At 34.3% G+C, this 17566-nt stretch overlaps 1 protein-coding gene across 1 annotated transcript; it reads left to right on the forward strand.

Annotated features, from left to right (window-relative positions):
• The first annotated feature begins 2034 nt into the window (after positions 1-2034).
• On the forward strand, positions 2035-10788 carry LOC133314687 (cyclin-A1-4-like). The gene is made up of 11 exons (XM_061516207.1): positions 2035-2253; positions 2368-2755; positions 2901-3040; positions 3187-3279; positions 8641-8774; positions 8892-8967; positions 9063-9139; positions 9309-9342; positions 9596-9745; positions 9848-9982; positions 10412-10788. The coding sequence occupies exons 1-11, from the start codon at positions 2035-2037 to the stop codon at positions 10472-10474; spliced, it is 1509 nt and encodes a 502-aa protein (XP_061372191.1). The 3' UTR covers positions 10475-10788.
• The last annotated feature ends 6778 nt before the right edge of the window (positions 10789-17566 follow it).

A 17566-nucleotide genomic window follows, 5' to 3' on the forward strand; every position in this document is an offset into this window, starting at 1 on the left:
GAGGGTTTTTTCAGGATTCATGAGAAACTGAATTTTTCTAAATTTTAAATTTTCAGATATTATCGTAAATTGAATGTAAAAATTATATTTTTAAAAATTAAGATTCTCGGACAAAAACAAAATTCTCCTATACCAAACACCCCTTATTGTCTCTCCAAATTGAACAACAAATAGACTTGGTTAAGCTAAATTTATGCATAAAATTAGCTTGGACAGCATCCCAAAATCACAGCAAATAAGAAAAAATAAGGTGATTGTTGAAAATACATTAGGGTGTTGTTTGATTTGGAGCTTTTCAAGAAATATCTATGTTTCTCAAGTATGGCTTTTAGAAACACCATGTTTGTTTCAACATATTTTCACCAAAAATTCATCTATGCAATTTGTATGGGTTTATGAGAAACATAAATATCCGTACTGTTTAGAAACCCAATTTAAAGGTGGGATTTTTGGAAAACCGGTTATCTCACTTTTAATGCACTGTTGATTTCATAAAGTTACCTAATTTTCTCATTTAATTTTTTTCCCACCAAACAATTTTTTTTTACATTTTTTTACCTATTTCACTTTATCTCACTTTCCAATTATTTCTCTATCTATTACATTTCTCTGCTATTCCAAAAAAAATTCCTCAACCAAACGCCCCATTGAATCAATTTTGAGCAGCACAATTTGCGACAAATTCACTGATATATACACCCTATTTTGTGGCATTACATTTTCCATGAATCAATGTGCAAATTACCGTTACTCGTTTCATAATTTGATTCAATAAGAACGTGTATTCCCCTTAATAGAAATTTTAATTTGGGGAGCCCTCTGTTGTTTATGCAACTTCAGCATAATTAAGTTAGAATTTTTTTAAGAGCCATTGAAAAATGGAATATGTCCACGAGGGACTCAGCGGTTGGGATTCTGTGCCATTTAGTGACCGTTTGAATTCGAATTCAAACTCAAACCTACCACTTCACTGACCGTCACTTTCCATCCTGTAACAGACCAATAGGATTCACCAAAGCCGTGGAAGTCGGATGAATACATCGGTGGACTCCTTGGTGGCATCACAATGCATACTCTTAAAAGGAAAGATTATTATTAGGCTCGATAAGATAATTCACATCTATTCACACATATATTGTCATATCAGTAATGTGCGTCAATTGTTACCATTGACTTTTAACTTTAGCTGTCACATTTACTTCTTTTTTTAAGTTCTTGCCATTGTAATACACTGATACATGATTACCGTGAAGATTATTTTGGAAAATTTCAAAATTAAACGAGGGTATCAAAAGAATCTAATTTAAATGCAATGTCAGGACAAAACTTTGTGAATTTGACATTATATACTGTCATTCAATGAAATACTATTATATTATTTAATGAATTTGACATTTTGTGATGTTAAACTCATTCAATGAATGACAATGTAATTACACTATTAATGCATAAAAATCAAATTCAAAATCTGATAGAAGGAATATATTATAAGAATTCGTTTTTTCTGCGGTTACGGCAGATAAGTTATTTAAGTAAGTCTAATATAATGTTATTTTGAAGCGAAAATAATAATATTTTTATAATTTTAAGTTATTTTAAGATTATTATAATATTTATAATTATAATTTTTTAATTTAAAATAATATTTTTTTATAAATAAATACAAATAATTTATTTGCATTCTGTAATAAATTATATTTCATGTAGTTTTATTACATACCATTTGTGATAAAAAAAAATATTATTTGGGTGTTGTTTTCCAAGAATTTATCAGTTTGAAAAAGTCGAAACCACTGTGGACCCACACTTGCGCTCCCCTGTCCTTAACTAATATGTCCTCTCATTTCAAATCAAATCAAAAATCAACCCATTTCCTCAGCTGAGAGATACGATGATAAAGCAAATTTTATCAAATTTGCACACTCAGAGATTAGAGTAGAGTGTTTCCACCCTCACTTTATTTTATATCTCTCTGTAACACAAAACGCACGCTGGAAGCAGAGTTTTCCATTTTAATTGATTCGAAGATTTCAAATGTCGACCCACAATCGTCGTTCGTCGTCGTTCTCTTCCTCCACGACGTCGTCCTTCGCAAAACGACACGCGTCGAAGACGACGACGACGTCGTCGGTGAAGGGAAAAGTTGTTCCTCCTTCACACATGGCTACGAAGAGAACACCTCTCACCAATCTCTCTAATCAAAAGAGCGTGACTCACGTTGCTTCGCGCAACTCGGGACCTTCCTCTACATTGGTATTAATCCCTTCATTTTTTTGTTTATCTATTTAAATTTGTTGCTAAGTTTTGTTATTTACTTTGGTAAGATTTTATATGGTTTTAAATTAGCTGAATTTTTGTGATTGCAAGGTGCCATGTTCAAATAAAACCGCCAAGGCAAAGAAAGAGCCTCCTCCATGTAACAGCAACAGCAACAGCATAGCAAGATCAACAATTTGCGGAAATGTTAAAACAAGCGCTGTTGTTCTTCCAAAGTCTTCTTCTTGCCCACGAAGAAAAAGAAGTGATGCTGCTGCTCCTGCTACTAAAACAGTTGCCAATGTCATTGTGCCTGTTGTTCCGAGCATCGTGGATGTTTCTCCTAGTAAGTCTGATGGGATGTCAACGTCATCTTCTTGTGATTCTATCAAGAGTCCTGAAGTTGAATACTTGGACAATATTGATGTTTCAGCTGTTGATTCAATTCAGAGAAAGATATCCAGCATTTTGAACATCTCTGATACTACAGAGCCAGCAGGTTTAGTTTTATTGCAATTTTGGTTTTAATTTGGCCTATCAAATTTTGGGTTATGATATCTTGTTTTCTTATTGGGATTTGGAAGTGAAGTGTAGTATTTCATTTTTCAGTGCCTTCTAATGTAATGTTGTTGATTTGTTTTCAGGCAGCAACATCTGCAGGAGAGACATAATTGTTGAGTTAAAAAGAGAGGGCAAAATTGCCAATATCGATAATAATTACCCGGATCCGCAGCTTTGTGCAACCTATGCTTGTGACATCTACAAGCACCTCCGTGCATCTGAGGTTGAACCTCATTTTTTGCTGTTAAAATAATAATTTATGTTGGAATATAATGACATCTTCTTGTTAATATTTGCCATCAAAATGATACCTATTTTATTATAAGTATTCTTATCTTGGGTGTTCTCTTTCAATTTCTGGAATCTTAGGCAAAGAAAAGGCCTTCCACAGACTTCATGGAGAGAATTCAGAAAGACATAAATGTCAGCATGCGCGCCATATTGATTGACTGGCTTGTGGAGGTAATATTTGTTGATAAAAACATTTCGTGCAAATGGTAAGGAGTGTGTGCCCTTTAACTAGAGGTCTCGAGTACGAGGTGTCAAATTTCTGATAATCTATATTTCATTGATTGAAACCTCAACTTGAGGAGTATATATACAGGGAAACAAATATCTAAACAACTACTTTAGAATATTAACAAACTATCAACAAACTAACAACTTCCTAGTTTTCCTATTGTTATCAAAGGATATCAGATCCCAACAAACATTTAAATGAAATAACAAACTTCTCTTCAACACTCCCCCTCAAGTTGGTGCATGAATGTCTATCATGCCCAGCTTGTTAATTGCTTCTCCAAAGGCTTTGCTGGAAATTGCTTTTGTCAGTACATCTGCAACTTGTTCTCTTGATTGAACGAATGGGAGTTGTATTACCTTCTTGTCCAATTTCTCTTTGATGAAATGTCTATCTACTTCCACATGTTTAGTCCTATCATGTTGTACCGGGTTGTGAGCTATTTCAATGGCTGCCTTGTTGTCACAGTAGAGTTGCATTGGTTCATCATGTTTAATCCCGATATCTTGAAGGACGCTTTTAATCCATAGTAGTTCACAAATCCCTTGAGCCATTCCTCTGAATTCTGCTTCAGCACTTGATCTTGCCACTACTTTTTGCTTTTTACTCCTCCAAGTGACTAGGTTGCCTCCTACAAAGGTAAAATATCCAGATGTTGACTGTCTTGTAGTCTTATCTCCGGCCCAATCAGAATCAGTATATCCCATAATAGATGTATTTCTGTTTTTTGAGAAAAGCAGTCCTTTTCCAGGAGTTCCCTTCAAGTATCTGAGAATTCTGTATACTGCATTCATGTGGTCCTCACTTGGAGAGTGCATGAACCTACTCACAACACTTACTGCATAAGAGATATCAGGTCTAGTGTGTGCTAAGTATATTAATTTTCCAACCAATTTTTGATACTTGCCAATATCAGTTTGTGTTTGGCCAGGATAAATAGCAAGGGTATGGTTCATTTCAATTGGAGTATCTATCGGTTTACAGGCTAACATTCCAGTTTCATTCAACAAGTCAAGTACATATTTCTTTTGAGATAGACATATACCTTGATCAGATCTAGCCACTTCGATGCCTAGGAAATATTTCAACTGTCCCAAGTCTTTCATCTCAAATTCGGTTGCTAATTGTACTTCCAAAGCTTGCATCTCTTCTATATCATCACCAGTTAATACAATGTCGTCAACATATACTATAAGGACAGTTACCTTGCTGTCTTGCTGTTTTACAAACATAGTATGGTCAGAATTACATTGTATCCAAATTTTTTCATGGCAAGAGTGAATCGGCCAAACCATGCCCTTGGGGACTGTTTTAGTCCATACAACGCTTTCTTCAACTTACACACTGCATTTTTTTCTAAAGGGCCGTAATCCATACCTGTTGGGATATCCATGTAGACTTCCTCTTCCAAATCTCCATTTAGGAAGGCATTCTTCACGTCAAATTGTTTTAATGACCAATTCTTCGAGACTGCTATGGAGATTAGGATTCGAATGGTATTAAGTTTGGCAATCGGTGCAAATGTTTCTTGATAATCGATTCCAAACTTCTGTGTATACCTTTTTGCCACAAGTCTTGCCTTATACCTATCCAAGCTGCCATCTGACTTGAGTTTTAAGGTGAATACCCACTTACAGCCTATACTTTGTTTTCCGGTAGGTAAGGGAACTATATCCCAAGTGGAATTCTTTTGTAGTGCTGCCATCTCCACTTCCATGGCTGTTTTCCAATTTTTTTCTGCTATAGCATCCTGCACATTTGTAGGAATATATATGCTAGACAATTGATTAGTGGCTAATGCATATGATTCGGTTAATTTTATTGTTGACACATAATTTCCAATTGGGTATTTAATGGAAGCATGAAGATTCGGTTCATACATTTGTTTGGGAATGCCTTTTGTAGCTCTTTCGGATCTCCTCAAGATTGAAGTGGGTTGTGAGGGGTTACAAGAGTTAACTGTAGATAAGATGGGATCAGAATTTACCTCATTGTCCATGAGAAGTGTAGCATTTGGGACATCCAAAGAAGTTGATTCAGTCATAGGTGTTAAGATTGGTGATGCTGCTTGTGTTTCATGTTGTGGTTCTGTTTCTTGGAGCCTTGGGCCGAGAGAGGGGGCTGGAGAAGTTACTGGAATATGAATTGAGACTTCTCCTCCATAGGCAATCTCCTCCTGAGGAGAAGAAGGCAAATCTCCCCCTGAGTAGTAAGCTTCGGATTCTCTAAAGGAGACATCTAAAGTGACATGAATTTTTCGTAAACAAGGATCATAACATCTATAGCCTTTTTGTTCATTGGAATAGCCAACAAAAATACATTTCTTTGCACATGGATCTAACTTATTTCGAAGAACTTTAGGTACATGAACATAAGCAACACATCCAAACACACGGGGTTCAAGGTTGGAGCAGTGGGGAATAGAGAAAAAAGATTCAAGTTTCTGTTGTGGAGTAAGAAAATTTAGGGAACGAGAAGGGATGCGGTTAATTAAATAGGCAGCAGAAACTACAGCTTCACCCCAAAAATATCTAGGAACAGACATACCAAATAGGGATGCACGGACAACCTCAAGAAGGTGTCTATTTTTTCGTTCAGCAAGGCCATTTTGCTGTGGTGTGTATGGGCATGAAGTTTGATGTTTAATCCCATTAATGGTGAGGTAGTCGGTGAAACTGGTATTGATGTATTCGGAACCATTATCAGATTGGAGGATACTAACAGAAGAGTTAAATTGTGTACGAACCATGGTGCAAAAACTTTTGAAGGCAGAAAAGGCACCACTTTTATGAGACAAAAGGGTGACCCACGTCATACGAGTACATTCATCGATAAAGGTAATATAATAAAGTTTGTGGGACAAAGAGGGAATTTTCGCAGGTCCCCAAATATCAGAATGGACAACTTGAAATGGAATTGAACTTTTATTCATACTTGGAGAATAAGAACTTTTGTGACTTTTTGCTAACTCACAAGTAGTACATTGAAAATGAGATACTGGAACAAAAGTAAAAAACTTGGGAAATAATTTTTTAAGATAACTGAAAGATAAATGTCCTAATCTACGATGCCATAGCCAAGCTTGAGAGGAAAGTGAGGAGTCACGAACAGAGGTGCAAGTCCGAGAGGAAGGAATGGTGCATTTGAGGTCCAAGTAGTATAGATCACCAATCTTAACTCCATAACCAAGTGTCTTCTGTTGGCGGATGTCCTGAAAGATGCAGTAAGAGGGGAAAAAAATAACACAGCATATGAGGTCAGATGTTAGACGGCTTACAGAAAGGAGATTAAATTCCAGGGAGGGAATACACAAAACAGAGGAAAGATGTAAGGCAGGAGATAGGGAAAGCTGGCCTTGTCCAGAGATGGAGGAGGTACCTCCATTAGCAGTAGAAATAAATGGCTTAGAACATGGTTGGAAATTAGACAACAAAGAGGGGTCCCGAACCATATGGTCAGAAGCACCCGTATCAATAATCCAGATATTATTCATTGAATGTGCAGTGAAGACAATAGGCTTACCCAAGATGCTGCTCTAGACGACATTGGCTTGAGGAGTGGAGGATTCAGCATCAGCAACAGCAACAATAAGACTTGCTTTTGGGGAAATCTTCTTACGGGGACGTTTGGTGAAGTCCCACCAATCTGGATACCCAATCAACTCGTAACACCGTTGCTTGGAATGACCCACCTCTCCACAATGAGAGCACAAAAATGACGAAGGCCTGGTGAGAGGAGCACTGTCACGGCGAGACCTAGGAGGGTGTGGGGAACTGATGCGTGGGTGATGGGTGAGAAGAGCAGAAGTACTAGAGGGGGTCTTCGTGTGACTCATGGTAAGACGTTGTTGAGAATCACGCCTGACATACGCATAAGAGCCCTCCAGTTCCAATTTCGGATCTTTACGAAGAATTTCACTTCGGACCTGGTCAAATTCAGAATCAAGACCAGCAAGGAAGATGTGAACCCTCAATCGAGACAGGGTCGATTGTTGATGAACAAGATTAGCAACCGAATCAGATGGAGAGGTACGGTGATCAATTTCTTGGAAGATAGCCAAGAGTTCGGTGTAGTAGACAGCAAGGGGACGTCCGAGTTGCTTCGTGGTGAACGACCGCTGGTTAAGGTCGAAGAGGCATGACTCATCAGAGCCATCATAGAACGTCTTCGAAGTGGCTTCCCATATTTCAGATGCCGTTTCCAGTCGAATGAACCTGTGCATCAGGCTTGGGGTCATGGAGTCGATTAACCAACTCTTGACGTGTTTGTTGTCGGTGATCCAAGAATCAAGAGAAGGATCACCAGGGTTTGGTTTGGGTGTAGCACCGGTAAGGAAACCAGTTTTGTTGCGAGCGCCGATTCTCATATCCATGAGTTGGGACCATAGGGGGTAGTTTGTTTCGTCAAGGGTAACAGTGAGAGGGAGAGAAGAATGATCTTGATGGATGACGATGTTTGGTGGTTGTGGAACAGCGGTAGTCAAAGGAGGATCGATTGCGGAATTTTGGTTGTCAAGATATTCGGATTCCATGGCGGTGGAGAAGGGTAGGGTTCAGAATTGGGGAAAAAGAATATTGGGAAGGATACGGGTGTAGAGTGGGTGGTGAGATGGGTATGGGTCGGGTTTGTCAAAGAAATATGGGTAGGGAAAAAAAGACAGATAATATTGGGTACGGAAAAAAGGAAAAGAGAAGAAAAAAAATTATTGGTTACGGGAACGGAGTGGGAATGGGTGGGTACTGGAAAATTTTTTTCGTAGGATCAGAACAAAGCTCGTGATACCATGTCAAATTTCTGATAATCTATATTTCATTGATTGAAACCTCAACTTGAGGAGTATATATACAGGGAAACAAATATCTAAACAACTACTTTAGAATATTAACAAACTATCAACAAACTAACAACTTCCTAGTTTTCCTATTGTTATCAAAGGATATCAGATCCCAACAAACATTTAAATGAAATAACAAACTTCTCTTCAACACGAGCCCTAGTAATAATGGAAAAAAGGATTTGGGAGAGCTTCCCCCTAATGGGATCCGACAAGAGCTCGAACTGGATGTAGTCCGAAGGATGAACCGGTTGGGAAATTAAAAACAATAAAATAAAAATCATTTAGTGCATTTGAGTCTTGACTCTTGAAACTTGTGATTTTGTGAAGTTAAAAATATATTGATCTTGTTATAATGCAAAAGAGGAGGTTTGGGCTAATACATTATTTTTTGTAACCGTCATAACTCAAATTAGAGCTAATTGTCACTGGCCTTTTTGTGTGCTAAACTTCAATTTTTGAACTGCAGGTGTCTGAGGAGTATCGGCTTGTACCTGATACATTGTATTTGTCAGTGAACTACATAGATCGGTATCTGTCGGGGAATGCTATGAATAGGCAAAGGTTACAATTACTTGGTGTTGCCTGCATGATGATTGCCTCGTAAGGAAGCATATTATCCCTCTCGTGTTTTCTGATTGATAGAATTTCTATTTCTTTTTTGCCCCACTATATAGGCATGCAATAACAATAATTTGGTTTTTTGGTTCTTATTGGCAGTAAATACGAGGAGATTTGTGCACCTCAGGTGGAAGAATTTTGTTATATAACTGATAACACTTACTTGAAAGAAGAGGTTTGGATTAAATTCTTTGGCTGATTTTTGCAGTTTCATGATGGTTCTTCCTATTACTTGAATTAAGCTTATCTCAGCCAAGTCATTTGATGCAGGTTTTGCAAATGGAATCTGCTGTCTTGAATTATCTTAAGTTCGAAATGACAGCCCCAACAATTAAATGTTTCCTAAGGTAATAGGTAGTTACCAGTGACGATATTTTTGATATGATTTGAAATTTTTTTGTTGGAGTTCCAAACAACAACCCCAGCAACTGAATGTTTTAATAGATAGTTAAACCTTTTTGAAGTTACATTGTCCTAAAATATTCACTTTTTCTTTTATTGATGATGTGATTTCAGACGATATATTCGTGCAGCTCAAGATGTCAATGAGGTATCTTTCTCGCTCTGGCTGCTCTTTTATTATATGCATGTTCTCTGTCATGGGAAATGTTCAAATAACGTTAGACTAGCATTTATAGCTGTAGCCTGTTACTTCCACCTGTTGTTCTTGTACGGCGTTTATTTACACTGGTATTGCTCACAAGTAAAATAGTAAAATACTATTGTTCAATATTGTTATTGTTATAGATTCCATTTCTAAGATATTGGTCCTTTTTTGGTGGTTTTATCTGTCCATTTCTCAGGTCCCTTCACTACAACTAGAGTGCTTGACTAACTACATTGCCGAATTATCTCTCTTGGAATACAGTATGCTTTGTTATGCCCCATCACTTATAGCTGCTTCTGCAGTTTTCCTAGCCAAATTTATACTTATTCCTTCAAAGAAACCATGGGTATGCTGCTAACCACAAATTTTTCTTTACCATATTTACCAGCGTAAAGGAAATCTTTTATGTATGGGTGGATGGCTTACTGTTTCTGTTTTTTTGCAACAGAATTCCACGTTGCAGCATTACACCCTTTACAGGCCTTCTGATTTGTGTGGATGTGTAAAGGATCTCCATAGTCTTTGTTGCAACGGTCCTAATTCTAATTTACCTGCAGTACGAGAGAAATACAGTCAGCATAAGGTAAGAAAGATGCCTCATATATATATATATATATATATATATATATATATATATATATATATATATATATATATATATAGGGAAATGATCGTTTACAAACTTTTTTTATAAATTTTTACAAATTACATTGTGTACTCCTGGAAGTACACAGTGTAACCTTGTGTACTCCCGAAAGTACACAGTGTAACCTAGTGTACTTCCGGAAGTACATAGTGTAGTTTGTAATAGTTTGTAAATAAAAAGTTTGTAAATATAAATCTCCCCTATATATATATATATATACATACACACACATAAGTATACACATAAGTACATACAGGACTCTCAATCCCCTCATCCCCTTTATAAGTATACACATAATTGCTAATATTTGTTTTTCCCTTGTAATCAGTTTGCTTACTTTCTCCTTTTACTTCATCTGTGTTCCAGTACAAATATGTGGCGAAGAAGTACTTCCCTCCTTCAATACCTCAAGAAGTTTTCCAGAATTGAGTAGATGAACTCGTATTGACAGTCCAATTGTTGGTTGGATAGGCTTAGTTTTGACATAGTTCCTGTCTCATTGATGAGCAGGGATCATTTCCTGTTAAAAGTATAGTGGGAAGATGTCTCATGTGTTGTCACAGATCGAACAGTGACACAAATATCATGGGAGATGTGCTGGTTCAACTATGGTTTGACCATTGGCCCGTGGCTTGCATAACAAATCATTAGAATTCCATATGACGAATCCCCTTCTGTTGTAAATACATGAAGCATAGTATCAAATAGTATCAAATGCTTCCAACCATTTAGGGGAATTGGAATCTCAATCTTCTCTTGAATCTCAGTGTATGTTTTAAACATTGTAGGTATAGTTTATTTCTTTTATATCCGAAATATGCTCAGTTAAGCTTGTAGTGAAGTTTGTCACTCTTCAAAGCATGAAACGAACTTACAGAGAAGTGACATTGTAGGTGTAGTTTGTTTTTTTTATATCTGAAATATGCTCAGTTAAGCTTATAGTAAAGTTTCCTTTCTCGGAGCATGAATCAAACTTACAGAAAAATGACATGATTTCCACTGGTTTCACTGCTTTTTTTCTGACTAATTAAGCATTGTCATTTGCTTAGTGTAACATTCAGAGCATAAAACAAGCTTCATAAAAAATGGATTTCCGACTGCATTTGCTGAACTTTTTGGCTAACTAGTAACTAAACGTTAATGTTGATTCCCACAAAATGTTGTCCCACATATTTAGTTTGTCTTTTACTAATAGTAACTAACTTCAATATTGTCCCACAAAAAAATGTATAACATTCATATTTGAATAATGGAATCTCAGTTTTGGACATTTTTAGTAGGGTGGAAATTCGGGTTGACAGATCATATTTTGGTCAACATAAACATGAATACCATCAATATTAATATGATATGAATAATTATTGGAAAATTATTTTCTTATATTACATAAGATAAAAACACTTTCCTACACTCACAAATAAAGAATTGAGACCCATTTATACATTTTCTCTCTTTTATAATCTATCTCATCTCTCCTCTACATATATGTGTAGAAAACTTTAGTTATGTTATGTAACATAAGAAAATAATTTCCCATAATTATTTGTGTCAAAATCTTCGACACAAATATAGTTTGTTTATTACACGGGACGACACATCATGAATAATCTAATAAATAAAAGTGGGGTAAGTGATAATAAATACGAAAATAATTATTTAATTTAAACGGGCCAATAGGATCATGACATGATTTTTTTTGGGGTCGCTTTTGGTTAATATAAACACGAAACGAATATCAACACAGATTCATACAACAAGGTACATATCACACCAAGAGACAGCATTCTGGCAACTTTTACCACAAAATGGGCCTAAATGGCTTTATGCTATAGCAAGACTTTTAGCTCACCAAGCTTGGCATAGCATCCATTTATCTTCGTCTTTTGGTATCCTTTTGTCATAGTCGGGGATAATGTTGTGAGATTTTAATATTAAGTGTATGTTTTAAATAAAAAAGTGGAGAGATATAACTCATTAATGGAGTGAATTTTAATAATCTCGTAGTTTATTGTACATATGTGTGTATTTTATTATAATTCTAGCCATCGATTTTAAAATAAAAAATTATAACTGTATTTTTTTAGTGTATTCTTACTTCATATTTAACCAAATCAATTATTGTGTGCCTTTTTCTTTCACCACTTTGCTACTAAAACCTGAGCATATATAACTTAAATAAAAAGAATGGGTGGAAGGAGAGGCTTTCTTGTCTACGCCGGTACAGGTTGGTAGAATAACAATCTAGCGAATTCCATAACCATTATTGGTTCATGTACTATAACATTGGATGGTTATTATGCAATTCGGTTGGTACCTACTAAATAATTTTAGTTTGGGGAAAGAGAAGAGAAAAATCTATCTAAATTTTCAACCTTCCATTGACCACTTTAGCTGTCTGTAGCAATTCTATCTCCTACTCACGACTTATCTGAAACGCAAACCAAAGTCTGAGAAAATGCCTAGTTAGCTTTGCGAATTGGGATCACCAAAATTGCTGCAACAAAAAAGGTAAAAAGGGTAGAGTTTTATTTAAGGATAGGATTCGTTTACAATTTTTTTTTTTTTGCAAATCACACTAAGTACGACCGATCGTACACTGCATGATTAGAGTATGACCGGTCGTACTTAGTGTAATTTGTAAGAGTTTGTAAACAAAAAAATTTGTAAATATAACATGTTTTTTTTTTTTTTTTTTAGTATAATATGTGTTTCGCCAAGGACAACCAAACTTGTACAAGATAAACATTGAGATTTGAAAATACATAAATCTTTCCTCATGATACTGATCAAAGGTCTATCAATCCATATCTTTATATACTCTAACCTAACTTATCTTATATCTCAGCTAATGTTTTGGTTTCTTATGAGAATGAACAAAATCCCTAGTAATTCATGTTTTCTTATCTTTTAGGACGAGACTTTGGTATAATACTGGCATAAAGATTGAACTTGAAAATTAACTGAAGCACTTGCCATTTGTGTAAGAGTATTGTTGAAAAAAAATTATAGTGTAATAGTTATTGTCAAATATTTTAGTAAAGATTTCGCTGCTAGCTAGTGTGGAAGATCGATTATGGTGTTTGGAAGGATAAATTTGAATGTTCGATTAATCTCACATATTTTTCCTTGTCTCCTTGTCTATAATCTTGTAGCCAGTTCAGCTTTTTCCAAAAGTTCCATGAACTATTGTACACTTCAAATTTCAAAACCAGCCAATTTAGAATTTGGAAAAGCTTATTAACTTTGCACGCAATTCATTCCAATAAGTACCTTGGACTTCGGCTTTTGTATTGGGCTGGATTAATGGGAAATAGCTTGAGGATTATATCCTACTTTGGTTTGGAGCAAAGGTTAACCCAAAGGCTTAATAACCCAAAATATTAAAAAAAAAGAAAAAAAGAAACCATATTGGCATTACAACGTTAATATCTAATAAATTTTTTTTTCTCAAAAGAGGTACATGGATTTTCTTCAAAATTATTTTATTTTATTTTTTCCACTAAACCAAAGCTATTCAATTAGTCCCTAAAGCGTGAGAGTGTCTACCTAAAGGGATGATGACAGAGCGTAACTATCAATTGAATGAGAGAATTGAACACATACAATTGCACATGACAATATAGAGTCTTGTCTAGTAACCCTGCACTGACAAAAACACGACTATGTCTGAGTAGCTAGTGACTATATAGAAAGTATTATCATCTTAAGTAATTTGTTAGAGTAACAAATTTGAATCATTTCAACGGTACCTGTATATGAAGCGGTGTTAATAAACTTCAATAAAGTAAATAAAACTTTTAGCCTACAGTAAAAGATTAATTCTTTCGAGACGAGAGATCAGATTAAGTAAATAAATATTTTCTAATAAAACTTTTTTCATACACACAGTCAGGGATCAAACCCCTGCCAGTATACTTAAGGAACCCAGCTATCTACGGTAGGCATTAAAGTATCTTTTACTTGAGTCCGAGATTGATATATATACCCCTTCATTTTGTTTACATACTTATCTTGTACGCATGAAGGTTTCCTCTTTGGAAAAAAGTTTATAAATCATCTATGGTTTGCTATGAAATTATGAATACCTTATTTCCCTATATTATTTTAATCATTTATCCCCTATAATTTCTTCCACCTAAGTTCATTCTTAATATCATTAGAAACTTAATTAATTTGTCCATTTTATCCTTTATAGAAGAAAAAAATAGACTGATGACAAAATAAAGAAAAAATAAGATAAAATATGTTAGAAACTTATAACATTTATATAAAAAATTAAAAGTAAGAAAAAAATAAGATCAAATATTTTGAAAAGTTACAACAATAATGGAAAAGACTAAAAGTTGAAAAAATGGAAATAGTCTAAATAAAAAAGAAGAAAAAAAACTGAAAAAAAATAAAAGAAAAAATAAGCCCACATATGTATAAATAAATAAAAAATAGATTGAGGATAAAAAAATAAAAAAATAGAAAAAATAAGACCAAATATGATGGAAACTCATAACACTGATTTCTTTTTCTTCTATATCTTTTTTTTCTTATTTTTTCTTCTATTTCTCTTAACAATGATAAAAAAGACTAAAAGTAAAAAAAAAAAGACCAAATATATTAAAATCAAGAAGAAGAAAATAGATTGAGAACAAAAAATAAAAATAAAGATTAGAAGAAAAATAAAGACATAAAATATTTGGAACTTACAACAATAATTTTTTTTCTTCTATTTCATTTTTATCTTCAGTCTATTTTCTTCTTTTTGATATATACTATTTTATTTTACTTTTTATTTTTTGGTTTAATATAATCTAATATATTTGATCTTATCTTTATTTTGTTCTAAGTCAATTTTATTTTTATTTTTATTTTTTTGGTGTGGAATTTTCTTCTTTTTAATTTAGATATATTTGGATTTTTTTATTCTATATTTATTTCTTTTTATTTTTTAATTTTTTCTGTAAGTTGTAAGTTTTTAACATATTTGATTTTTTTTTATCATCAGTCTATTTTATTATTTAAAGAAAGTTAAAATAAACAGATTAGTTAAGCTTCTAGACGTGTTAAGAATGACTTTAGATAGAAAAAATTATAGGAGATAAGTTATAAGTAATTAAAAAAATATAAAAGAATAAGTGATTCAAAACAAAACCACAAAAGACTTTTAAACTTTGGGAAAAATGTGTATCCTTTTAAAGGATGTAAAATTATGTTATTTTAAGTGAGAGAAAGAGATAGATAAAGGAGGAGAGAGAGTGGACAGAAAAATATAAAGGTGTGAGTTCCATCTTTTTGTGAGAGTGAAATGATATAAGTTGTGTCATTTAAAAGGACAATTATTTTTTTCTTAAACTTTTCCCTAGAATTTTCTCTTTTCATATATCTATGACCATTAGCGGACCCACACTATTGCAAGTGTGGGCACTTGTTGACACAAGTTTTTGTGGGAAATTTTTTTTTGCGAAGGATTAAGAGGTGATTTGAACAGCTCATAATGTAAAATATGCCAAGGTTAAAATTAGTGTTAAGGACACATGGAAAAGTTAGCTAGTGTGCTGTTGGAAATCTCTAGCCACATACCTTTAGGTATAAAGTTGGCTTTACAACCAAAAATATTGAAACTTATTGAAGTTTTTATGAAATATTGTACAACTCATAATATAAATTTTTTTACCTTCACTTGTGATATATAATTATATTTAATATTAAAATAATAATAAAAAATAGGACAAGATTATTTTGCATCGCTATACAAATACAAATCTTAACAAATAATTATTGCTTGAAATTATGATAACTTAGTTAACTCTTGATTATTTTTTTTTATGTTAAGTTGAAGTTTTTTTTTCTTTTATTGTTTTTTTTATTTTTTAATGCATTTAAAAAAATCAAAAAAAAATCAGTGCTACTAAATGTGCAGACAAGAATATAATTTTCTGGGTCCACCACTGTCTGTGACCAAAACCTGTCTTGTAGTTGTAGTCTTGTAGTATAATCTTGGTTTATCTCGATGATAATTTCTCAAAATTAATTTATAATATATTTAACATGCTGAGGGTTTGATAATTACTATATACTAAAATAATTTCTACCGAAAGAAACCTAAATAAATCGTCAAACCTTATTATTTCTTTTCTCGAAAGATTCGGGTGTGCACGACAACCTTCCCGGAATGAGTTTTTTTTTTTAATTTCTTTTTCTGGGAACAAAAATGGATGAGAATTGCGTTTGATAAAATCGGTTTATTTTTTTTGTTCCCGGGAAGAACCGGTTATTTTATGTTGGGGAACAAAAAAAGAATCAAAAATCTTATGATTTTCTAATTCTGGGCACAAAAAAGAGAATCAGTTTTTTTCTCTCGCGATGGACTTATGTTCAATATGATTATATCTCTTCTGTTCAATATGATTATATCTCTTCTCTCGCGATGCAGTTTCAGTTTTACGAATCATGATCCTTAAAGCGGTGGTTCCTTCAATTCAATAAACTGAAACTGAAACTGCATCTCTTCAATTAAATATTCCATATGGTGGTTCCTTCAATTCAATACCAGAAGATTAGCTATTCAATTATATCTCTTCTCTCGCGATGCAGTTTCAGTTTTACGAATCATGATCCTTAAACCATACCACCGTTTCAGTTTTCTCTTCTGGTAGCATGGTTCCTGATGTCCTCGAAGCGGTGGTAGGGCTCAGCGATGGGGGAGATGTAGGCATGGAAGCCGAATCGGGTGATATCAGAGGCGGCTTTGGAGGGGGCGATGGGAGCGAATTCGGGAGGGGAGACAGCGGTGGAGTAGGATTCTAATTTTGGGTTATACCGGAGTGAGGATTCTGGAGCTTAATGGCAGATTCAGGAGCCCAATGGCACCAGGACCATAACCTCTGGTATTGGGTTATACCTGAGTGAGGATTCTGATTCAATTCTATACCATAACCCAATATCCAATGAAATTCTAATTCTAAGAATGAAAAAAAATTGTATTAACAAACGTAATTCTGATTCTCGAAGTAAAAATAAAATATGTTAACAAACGTAATTCTAATTCTCAGAATTCTTCCAAAACACAAAAATAAAAAAAATCATTTTTTTCAGAAACAGTACCAGGAATTAGAATGGTTGTCATGCGCAGCCTTCCTGTGCCAAAACCCAAACACAGGTCAACTATAATGGCATGTGATCTTTACTTAAACAGTATTAGTCGGCACAATGGTTTCATTATATTTTTTTATTGAGATATATGATCTTTACTTAAACCTTATTTGCTGTCAAAATTGTTTTATTATATATTTAATCATTCCCTAAATCCTGCCACACGCGAAACACAGTCACAGACCCGTGAAACCCGTAAACTACTGCACTTCACTAAGTACCAATGAACATGGCCATTTTAGTTCGGTGCTGTCTTGATTCTTCACACGCATGGCGCACTCTTCCTCTATGCGCCACTACTTATCTTACTCTTGTATGGTGCATGCTTTCATAGTCTCACTATTACGATTCACCGCGTTAAAGTCGAGTCAATCTGAG

This window comes from Gastrolobium bilobum, unplaced genomic scaffold (assembly GCF_033153095.1).
Source record: "Gastrolobium bilobum isolate Gb01-03AN ecotype WA unplaced genomic scaffold, APGP_CSIRO_Gbil_v1 utg7360, whole genome shotgun sequence".
Classification (NCBI taxonomy): domain Eukaryota; kingdom Viridiplantae; phylum Streptophyta; class Magnoliopsida; order Fabales; family Fabaceae; genus Gastrolobium; species Gastrolobium bilobum.

Coding starts and splice junctions, on each gene's coding strand:
- LOC133314687 (XM_061516207.1), top strand. CDS start 2,035: ATGTCGACCCACAATCGTCGTTCGTCGTCGTTCTCTTCCTCCACGACG. Junction 2,756..2,900: donor TGATACTACAGAGCCAGCAG/GTTTAGTTTTAT, acceptor ATTTGTTTTCAG/GCAGCAACATCTGCAGGAGA. Junction 8,968..9,062: donor ACACTTACTTGAAAGAAGAG/GTTTGGATTAAA, acceptor CATTTGATGCAG/GTTTTGCAAATGGAATCTGC.